Consider the following 11,109-nt stretch of genomic DNA (forward strand, 5'->3'; position numbering starts at 1 on the left):
GCGTCCAGCTGACAGAACATAGGAACTCAAATATCACTTTATGAACTGACAGCAGATGCATGTGAACCCAACAGAAGTGTCATATAAGCTACAAGTTTACCTCAAACAGTGAATGTAAAACACTGCAAGTTGAATTCCGTCCAAAACCGGCTTTAAAAATGCTTCCAGGAATACTTTAAAACTGGTTATGAAACATCTTTTGGACATTATTTGCTCTAGTAGGAGAGCAAGAAAGGATGACACAGCTTCAAACACTGAGATCTAACTTTAATTATTAAATTCAGACTTAACGACGCCAAGACACTGATCCTGTCATACGAACAAGACAGCAGTGGGTACAATGAAAGCAGACTGGGGTTGCACTGAAACGCTTTTGGTTCTTCATCTATTTCTCTTCTGTTCATGTCATTCTACCTTCTGCCATTAGAGCCCAGAAATAATGACTCTAATACTGAGGAATATTAAACTGCAGAGACTGATCTCATATTTTAGATGGGAACAAAATCTGACGTGTAGAGATACGGATTTAAGGTTTGTGACGATGGTTTCATTTCATTTATGGCAAACGGCATTCAAATGCACAGCCACAAAACTGATAGAACGTTCTCAAAGGGCAGCAGGCAAGCTAAATAATATAACTGAATATATAATAAATACTGCACAGTGCATCATTTGAGCATCGACACTGTGATCCCTGGAAGCGTGAGGTGAAGGAAAGCTAATCAGCTCAAACACAACTTTCTTTTTGCTGGTTGACATAAAAAGAAAATGGACAATTCTCATTTTCCATGTCTAATCTACAAGAGAAGTCTCTCTGACAAAAAATGTATTCAGATTTATGGGTTTTCAGATATCTACAAATGAGAGAAAACTGAAAGTAATATTTTGGCAGCGGTTGAATGGAAGGCCTCTATTTTTTTTTTACTTTAATTTGTTTGCTGCCACCACAAAGCGAGACAACATACAACTTAGTATGACGATTTAAATCAGCTCTACAAAGCTCTTTACGATGAGTACCCTGCCCCACTGAATGCCTGCTTTTCATTAAATTACTTCATTTTTTCGATGTGGATTTACTCTCCCACAAAACAGCCCGAAGCATTCATGATTCATTCTTTAAAAAAAGGTTTTCAAGTTATCTGGTGAAAATTTGTGGATTTTCTTTTTACATTTCACATTAACTGCAGAAAATCTGAATTTGCAAAGTCTGTTTTTTTTTTTTCAATATCATGCCGCGGTAATAAATATGATGAATTACTAGGGCTGGCCCAAATAGTGGTTTCTGGCCTCCGGATATTCAGGCCCTATTAAAGATGAATATCCGAATCTTCGTTCTGTCCTGTAACGTCCGATGGGGGTGGGATAGAATATTCGTATCCGTTCGTCTGGTCTCGGGTCCAAATTTTGCCCTCGTTTTGTCTTCAGTTAACCTGAAGAATTCCCAAACAGCGGAGGTCTTCAGCATCTTGTCTTGTGTTTATACAACGAAGTGAAGCGTGACGTCAGAGTATTCGTCAGAGCGAATATTCGGATACCAAGATTAATATCCGGATACTACCGTAACGAACGAATATTCGGATAGTCGGGATATTCGGGTCCAGCCCTGTTAATTACATAATTAAAGGTGATACAAAAATATTTCTTTTCCTTTAGTCAGTTACTAAAAGTAAAAAGCTTTTAACCGATAAGTTATCTGAAACTAATTTAAAGAATAAAAGTACAACACAGGCAATGCTAATCATCCATAGACTGCCCTGTGTACAGCTGCAGCATCACTCCATAATGTGTTATTTATTTCCTTCATTCATTTCTTTATTTGACAGGGACAGTGCACATTAATGAACATCTATTCGGACAGCAATAGATGTAATTATGCCGGATTATAGCGACAATGCTAATTTACAACTGCAGTCCCTTGGCAGATAAAAAAAAAACAAACATTGGACGACAGGTCACAAAGAAATGTGTATGACAGAGTTTCAACTGGCAAACTAACGCGAATAAAGCTAGCTGGTGAGTGTTTATCATCTTCTAGTGTTGACTGAAAAATTAGATTTTTACCGTCATCACGATATGAACACACAATAAACAAACTGCAAAAAAACTCAGGGAACACAATGAATAAGAAATCATCACATTTGCATGCAAACGTTTGACCTATCAGATGGATGCTTGGACCACAGATTTACACCATGTGACCGATCAGAAGAGGCCTCAGCAAGTTCTCAGCTACCTTCAGATTTATTTTTCTCAACTCGGTGGCAGCTGCCAGGTTAGCGAGTACGACGGCTGAGGAAGGAGACGGGAGTAAGGAGAATGTCATGAGATATTTGTTGAGTTTTACTGTAAAAGAAGTGGCTGGAGATAAAAGTTGGGTACTATTTCTTCATTCAAGCACCCCCCAACCAAGGCAAAGCATTTTTGGCTGACAAAAAGAGACAAGGACGTAAAATACAGCACTACTTCTTCAGTTTCTGATATATTAAATTTTATAACAATGCAAAAAAAAATGCTACTTTGTAGTGGTCTTTCTTCAACTATTTGGAGAAAAAGAACTAAAAATTAGTTGAAAATAAATAATTGATTCAACTGTAAGTAAAGAATTCTACACAGAGATAATCATCAACGTAAAGTGTCCTCTTGCACACGTGGACAAAATTATTGGTACCCTTTGGTTAATGAAAGAAAAACCACAATGGTCACAGAAGTAGTTTGAATCTGACAAAAGTTTAAAAAAAAATTCTATAAAAATTAACCAATGAAAATCAGACATTGCTTTTGAACCGTGGTTCAACAGAATTACTTTAAAAAATAAACTCTTCCATAAACTGGGTTTATGGTAATAAATGGAATGGCCTACTTGATATGAAATTCAGTTTAAGGACTGTCATTCTTATTTTGGTGAAGTATTATTGAATAAATATATTTTATAAAGGATTTTTGTTGCTAGCTTTTAATGTTTTTTTTAAAAATCTCACATACTCCCATTTGAGAACCGCTGGTTTAATTGGTTGAGTATTTATTCAAATGATTCAATAAAACAATGCTGGAAATAATTCATTCAGTTTATTTATGGGGGGAAAAGCTATTCAGTGTTTGGAGTCCATGTCGGCAGTGTACCCATTAAACTAGAAAGACATACAGTAGGACCTGTATTTATCTACAAGTAAATGTATCATTTCATTCAGCACTCCAACAGAAGTAGACGTGTAATAACCTAACAGTAACTTTAGGGAAAAAAGTGTGCTGGTGAAGGACTGCTCATGGTAAGAACTGAAGCTGCAAAACACACAATGGCTTATGATCACAAAGAGAAAAGCTGATCATTTAGCCAGGATATTTGCTGCAAGACTTTATCACTTTTGATCGTATACAGCAGCTGTTGTCTTCCTGAGCAAAGACGTGGTTTGACCTTTGATATTAACTAAGCTTTCCCCTTATTTCACTCTGTCATTGTTCTGTGCCAACACACAGGGGCGTTCACAGCAGCCCAGTTAGGCTACTCTTGTATAAAAAAGAAAAACACAACAGCATGACTCTGCTTGTTTCATGTATAATTGATCATTACATTAAGCTGACATGCACAAGACTGTCATTTGCAAAGTAGAAGAGACGCACCTTGTGACTTCCTGGAAGCCTTTTTCTCTCTGGAGAGACGAATAATGTGCACAATCGATTTTGTTTTCAGAGTGATTTAACCTGGAGTCGGTGCACAGTAGACCCACAGTCATTTCCTGGTTCCAAGATGATGGAAATGTTAATAATGGCAGGATGCATTTCTTTTTTTAATCTCAGTACTATGTGCAGTAACTGACGGGAGAGACTGTGTCCCTCTGAAGTAAAATCAGACTTTAAATTAGGAGGCGCTCCAAACAGAACAGTCCTATTTGCTAGTCTGTTTTCTCTCGGGTTAGAGATACATGTATTCATTTTCTTGTATTTTGAATTCCATGTTTCAGTAGGTTACATTGTATTCCTCTGCTCTGACCTACATGCGGACTGCATTTTGGCAGATACACATGAAGCATTCAGGTTTATTGCCCAGTTCTTGCAATATCAATATTTTTAAATTCTCTAGACGCCAAATGAAAAGCTGCTTTTCACAGTTCTGCTGCAACTGTACTAGACAACACATCCTCTTGTAGTCATACCCCTGAACTCTATTATATAAAGCCAGTGGGTATTTACTCTCTATTATGTGAATACTGGTAGCAAAGCAGGGATGCCCCCAAACCAAAACAATGTCCTCACTAACAGCAGCAGATAAATTTAATCCTTCTACACGGAAATAATCCTTTTACAGAAGAACCAGGACACCTGAAGTTGGTCAGGATGTTTAGTGGGTCAACCTCCTTAGAAAGAAAACAGAGGCAGAGAGGCAGAGAGACAGACGGACAGACAGACAGGGAATTAATAAGTGGCCGTGTCAAGGCCAAGCAGTCACGGGCTGATAGAAAAGAGGTTGTGGCTTCCCTGAGGGAGTGTGTTCTAGGCCAGCGCTGTCCTGCCTGGGGGCCTATCATCATCCTCTGTCCATTCAGCAAACCACAGCACACTTCCTCTGACACACACACACACACACACACACACACACACTGTTGATGTGTGACATCTGTCTGGGTGAAAGGGGTGGAAAGACTCCCAGCGTTGAGCATATGATCCAAAAACGAGAAGTGCTGTGAGATTTCCCTGTCTTCAAATAATGTGGATAAATATGGGTTCAGAGACTTTCCCTAATTAGGGATACAAAACCGCATTTGCCAATGACAGTTTATGAAAGGTTTTCCAACTGCTGCTCTGACCAGCTGGTGTCACAGGTTATTCTCTGGAAAATGGTTCGTTACACAGGAAGTCATGTTTTCTTTTTTTATGTTACAGGTGAGTTTAGAATAAAAATACTATTTCTGAGTAGTCAGTGATAGCCGTGGTACATGGAAAATGATGTCATAGTGATGACCAAGGTGTTGGACAAAGATATGTTATAAATGTTCCATCCAAACACATAAACAGAATATACATGAGAGCCTGTCGATATTATTTTACTGTAAACCTATCAACACATTAACACACACACACACACATATATATATATGTGAAGGGTTCATTTGCAAAAACAGGTAACTCCGTTTCCAGAAAACTCATTTTTTATTGTTTACTTGAGATAATAATAACAACACTAATAATTTATTTTTTCTCTATTTTGTCATGTATTTTACTACTGAGTCAAATGCACTCAACTTCAGTTTGATTGATTTTATCTCAAATAAACAGTGAAATAAAAAGTTTTCTGAAAATTTATCAAAATGGAGTTATCTGTTTTTGCAAATGAACTCTTCATATGTGTGTGTGTGTGTATATATATATATATATATATATATATATATATATATATATATATATATATAGAGAGAGAGAGAGAGAGAGAGAGAGTTTAATTGCAAAAACAGAGAACTCCATTTTTATAAATTTTCAGGAAGCTTATTTTTTTATCATTTACTTGAGATAATAATAATAATAATAATAATAATTTATTTTTCTCTATTTTGTCATGTATTTTTCTACTGAGTCAAAGCCACTCAACTTCAGTTTGATTGATGTTATCTCAAGTAAACAATAAAACAAAGTTTTCCGAAAATGTATAAAAATGGAGTTATCTGTTTTTGCAAATAAAGTCTTCATATATACATATATATATATATATATATATATATATATATATATATATATGTAGAGAGAGAGAGAGAGCATACATATATACACACACACATTTATTTACTTAATATTTTTGAAAAGCTAAAGAATAAAACATTAAATGAAAGATAAATCCTGTGTAGACATTGTTAATGTGGTAAATGACTATTGTAGCTGGAAACGGCTGATTTTTTATGGAATATCTCCATAGGGGTACAGAGGAACATTTCCATGTGCGTGTGTGTGTGTGTCAGGTGGTAAAAAATACACAAACATGTAGATCATATTTTTTTAACCAGCAAAAAAAAAATGTCAGAGAATAAAAGTGACAATAACCAAAGACAAAGCGTTGATAATGCAGGCAGAATGAACCCTAGCATCGGTTAAGGTCCCACAATTTGTTCATTAATTAATCGTGTCCATCAACAGAGATTTAAAATTAAACATTTTAATTAAATTTCACACGGTTTTCAAGCAAAACTGGTTCCATCTGTTGCTTTCCAGTCGCCTCTCTTTGCCATGCATGACAGTAAACTGAATGTCTGCAGTTTTGGACCATTGTTGAGACAAAACAAGACATCTTAAGACGGGGGCATTTCCACTGCAGGAACTCGGGGCAGGCCCAAGGTGACACGAATGTTTACAGGAGCAGCCATTTCTGCCTTTCAGTTTTCATTGTTGTGTCGGTTCCACCAGATTCGCAAGGTGACAAAATGTGATGAGGTTTTAGACCGCATCGTGAACACCAAGCATGCCAAAAAAGACAGCAAATAGTCATTACTGCATGTAACTTCAGCTCTATGAGGATGTAGGAAATGAAAAATGGAAACAACTAGAGGTCAACTGATATTTTGTTTCAGAGCCGATACCCATTATCAGTAGATGAAGAAACCGAGAGTGGCAGCTGCATCAGAGGCAAAGCAGCTATTTTTTTAACATGTTTTCTTCTATTGAGAATCTTTTTTTTTTTCTAGCAATACTGATAATCAGAAGAATGCTGGTTTGATAACTGGCCAGAGTGATTATCAGTCGACACATAGCGGGAGCCAAGATAAATGCTGTGTTGGTTTTGGTTCTGTGAGCCTGCGTTGCATATTTTATTTTGTTGATGCCAATGACAGGGAGGAGATGACTGCTACTCAAACAGCACATGAAAAGGGCAAAAGCTGTCACCTTGAGTTGTAGGAAAGGTTTACGGGCATTTGCCAGTCTTTTCTGACATACTGCAGACAAAACAAGCAATGAAATGAGAATATAATCAGCGGAATAACTGACAATAAATGCAGGAACCGCTGCTGCTGCCACTGTAGTAAAGGAAACTGTATTATAAACCTCTGACAATCCTCATTTGAAACTACAGTAATCAATACTGATGGACTGCAGCAGATCAAGTGTCTGTGGGTGATGTAAATAGGGTCATTTATAGTTGCAATCTGACAGAGATCTGTAACCCCACTCTGAAGTTCAGCTCGGGGTTTCAACCTATTTTAGATAATTGTATTGGTTTTCCAACAACAACATAATCCGCCGTCATCTTTTCTGACTGCATCAGGCAGCTGCTTTTATCAAAAAGCTCTCCTAAACTCACTGTACAACAGCAGCAAACAGCAGATCATGTCAGCAGCTGGTGGAGCACGAAGCAGCTTAAGAGTCAAACGTTTCTCTCAGGAGCCGGTAGAGATTAAAATCAGAGCTAAAAAAAAAACCCGAAAAAAGCTGAATATGGAACTTTATCGTGTCACTGTGAAGACAGACATGCGTGTTATATCGACTTTAGATTGTGACAGCATGCAGGGGTTTAGTTTTCTGCTTGTCCTGCTGACCCCTTAAACAACAACTGAAAAAACCTGCTTCAGGACACTCAGAACTGCAACCACTGATGTCTTTTTAATTCGTATTTGCGTGCGAGTGTGTGTCCATGTGTGTAATGGTTTGTTTGACAGTGTCATGTGGTTTATAGTCCAGCCCTTTTGTGACATTTAAATATTGTGATGTTTTCATTGTGACCTGTCAAAGCACTGCAGATGGAAATTAGCTTTGGAAATGGCACAACATTTATGATTAATATCGTACATCGGGGGTGTCAAACATGTGGCCTGCGAGCTAAAACCGGCCCTCCAGAGGATCCAATCCGGCCCACGGAACGATTTTGTAATAATAATAATAATAATAATAAAACTTTATTTATAGAGCACTTTTCATGCCCAAAGTGCTTGAACAAAGTGATATAAAATATAACAGTTAAAAAAAAAAACAGAGTAAATCAAGGAATACAACAATAAAAACATAAAACAAGAAAAATGCTAAAAAAAAAAAAAAATAGCCGTGACAATAACAGTAAAGTGTAAACATTACAGAGAAGACATGCAAATTGTAAATTTGTAAAACAGTGAATTTAAAATAATTTCTAGACCAATGACAAGTTGTTTTCATCAAAAAGTGAAATACTAAATTGCTCATTGTTGTTTTGTCATTTTGTGTGTTGCTTTTGTAATATTTTGTCTTGTTTTTTGTCTGACTTGTTGTTAGTCTCATGTTTTTGTCTTTTGTTCATCGTTTTTGTTGTTATGTGTTCTTTTGGTCTTACTTGTGTTGTCTATTTTTTTGGCACATTTTTTGTTTTGTGTCGTGCCGTTAGTCTCATTTTTCGTCACTTTGTTTCTTGCTTTTGCTGTTTTGTCTCATTTTTGTGATATTTTGTCCTATATTTGTTGGTTTTTGCCTGCCTTTTGTCGTTTGTCTCTTGTTTTTTTGACGTTTTGTGTTTCCTTTTTTCCTGGCCTGTGTTTTTGGGTTATTTTTGACGTTTGTGTTTTGCTTTATTTGTTGTTTTGTGTATCGTTTTTGTCTCATTTGTCACTTTGTCAATTTTTTTATCGAATTTTTTGTCTCCTTTTTGTTTACACTGTGTTCATAATGTTATGTAAAAAGCTAATTCCTTAATGTGAACTTTTTTGCACTTAAACAAAGGCAAGATCTGGAATTGTCGTAATTTATAGGCTGTTATGCTGCGATTGGTTCGGCCCACTTTAGATCAAATTGGGCTGAAAGTGGCCTCTGAACTAAAATGAGTTTGACACCCCTGTTGTGCATGGTGTCTTTTTAAATAAACTGATTAATAATAATAATAATTCATTCAGCTCTAAAACAAACTTATGTGCAAGCTAAATAGATTTGCAAGCTAGCTGACAAGAGGCATCAATAAAATACAAAAAAGCATGTTCTGTATGTTTGTTCTAAGTGGTATTGCTGCTGTTGCATTGTTATTATAATGTTCTGCCCCCACACCACGGAATCAATCAATCAATAACCTATAATCAGTGTCAGCAATCCATTTCAGTCTGACACTAGAGACCTCTGCTACACAATGCTCTTTAACAGATATAATATTAGCAAGAACACTGCCTGACAAAAAAAAAGCAGTGAAATCCTCCCAGTTGTGTTGCAGTATTCATCAGTAAGTGCTGCTGCTGTGAATGGCGATATACAGCAGCGTTGTGTTTACACCGAGTGCCTGCAGCCGACAGGACAGATGAGAACTCGGTGATCGGGCCAAGTCACAGACAGTCCCTCCATTCAGTCAGAGCAGAGGACACGGGCTGATCCATACCCTCCTCCTCGTCCACAGCCCTGCTCAGGACATGGCACTCACTCCTCAGACACTCAACTCCAACTCCAACTCTAATCTCAAACCGAGAGTCAACTTCTACACTGTAATGATTGAACTTATCCGGACTGCTCTGTCTCCAGAAGGGAGGCCGGTCACCATAGTCAGCACGTTTACATGAGACCTTTAATTCGGAATTAAAGTTAACTCCAAATTAAGATCTCCTTGTAATCACTAAATTCCGAATTAAAATGTTAAATAAACTAATTCCTGAGTACGTTGTATTCATGTATACAGTTAATTCTGCTTTAATTAATTCCGCTCATTCTGCGCATGCTTGGCTCCTCACTGAGCGATGTACACATTCTGCTACCTTACTGGCTACTCATTGTCGAGTTGCCGTTTCAAAACGACAATAAAAAGCAAAGCGAAAAGCGTACTTATTAGTTGTTCGTCCATGTTGCTGGGGAAAAGAAGTGCGAGTTTGTTTTCTTCTGGTAAACAGGGATACCTCACGTCCACTCCCTGTCCAATCAGAATCCTTTCCAACGCACAAGCATTAAAAGTCCATGTAAACCTTAATTCTGAATTAATATTTCCATGTAAACTCGAATCACAAAACTTTAATTCCGAATGAGTTAATTCCGAATTCATAATTCCAAATTAAAAAACTTCATGTAACTGCGGCCAGTATGAATGTGTAAACAAAATGATGTCCCCGCCACAGAGGTAAACACACACACACACACACAGTGATGACTTCATGACTCCTGACTCCAGTTTTCTCAGGAGTTCACACATGACAGCTAATACTGAACATGGCTCATACATGACACTATGCACATCTGACTGAAACAGAAGAAAAATGACAAGTATTTAAATATAATAAGGCCTATGATAAATGTCAACTGAGGGCGACAATTTAAACTGAGACAAAGATCACAAAACGGACATTTGATAGAATTTTCCGCGCGTTTTCGTCGGATTTTAAGCTAACTTGTTCACTGTTAACTTTTATCATTCAGTTTTAGCTAATTCTGTTCGGCAGCTCTCCGCTTACGAGCTTCGTTCACTTACTTTTTTTCCTGCCGTTTTACCGTATCTAATAACATTTATAATTATTTTCCTCACTCTACGCCTTCACTCTTCAGCAGTACTTGTATTGAGGGACCACCAGCTAGCTGCTCACCGATGCGGGGTAACGGACTGATGCTGCGTCGGACCGTCCGCTAACTGCCACAGCAGAGCCGTTACTCACCGCTCTCTCTCCGGCCGTGTCCCCGCCGGGTCTCCAAGCGACCTCCGGCCGGTATGTAACCCTCCAGCCCCCTCCCCGACACACACACACTCACACGGCGTTCAGGTCAGGCTACTTACGCCCTTGGTCTGGGGAAGCCCATGGATAGCAGCACGTCCAGGCTGGATCCGCATTTCATCGATCCCGGTCGGTTCTGCCGGAGCCTCCGGGGCAGGATTTTGCTGTAGAGGTCCTCTTTAGCAGCCATGGTCGAGTCAGAAACAGTCCAGCAGCAGCACACAGAGCTCCGGTTAGTCCATGAGCCTCAGTGGGGTCCGCATGAGTGGGGAGGTAACGGCAATAACACGGAGCCGAGCTGAGAGCAGCGCTGTGCGGCCACGCAGAGCTGCTACTCCGCCCACTGGAGGAAGCAGCAAATTAGACGTGCTCAGTGTAGTGGCCCAACACACACACTGACAAACCACACAATGTTTCAGGGAGGAAAAACACCACACACTGTCACTGTAACTTATCGTTTATCATCCACTATATGCGTCAGTAATCACATTAAACA

General features: G+C 38.4%; 1 protein-coding gene across 2 annotated transcripts in view; it reads right to left on the reverse strand.

Moving 5' to 3' along the window:
* Positions 1-10,999, reverse strand: part of LOC110960582 (ubiquitin-associated and SH3 domain-containing protein B-like) — a 60,639-nt gene extending 49,640 nt beyond the window's left edge. Inside the window, exon 1 of one of the 2 annotated variants that reach the window (XM_022207867.2) lies at positions 10,676-10,999. In XM_022207867.2, coding sequence (XP_022063559.1) covers positions 10,676-10,803 — 128 coding nt within the window. In that variant the 5' untranslated portion in view covers positions 10,804-10,999. The remainder of the gene's footprint in view (positions 1-10,675) is intronic. The other variant, XM_022207866.2, reaches the window with a different exon arrangement.
* Positions 11,000-11,109: the final 110 nt, after the last annotated feature.

The sequence above is a fragment of the Acanthochromis polyacanthus genome, chromosome 13, assembly GCF_021347895.1.
Source record: "Acanthochromis polyacanthus isolate Apoly-LR-REF ecotype Palm Island chromosome 13, KAUST_Apoly_ChrSc, whole genome shotgun sequence".
NCBI lineage: Eukaryota > Metazoa > Chordata > Actinopteri > Pomacentridae > Acanthochromis > Acanthochromis polyacanthus.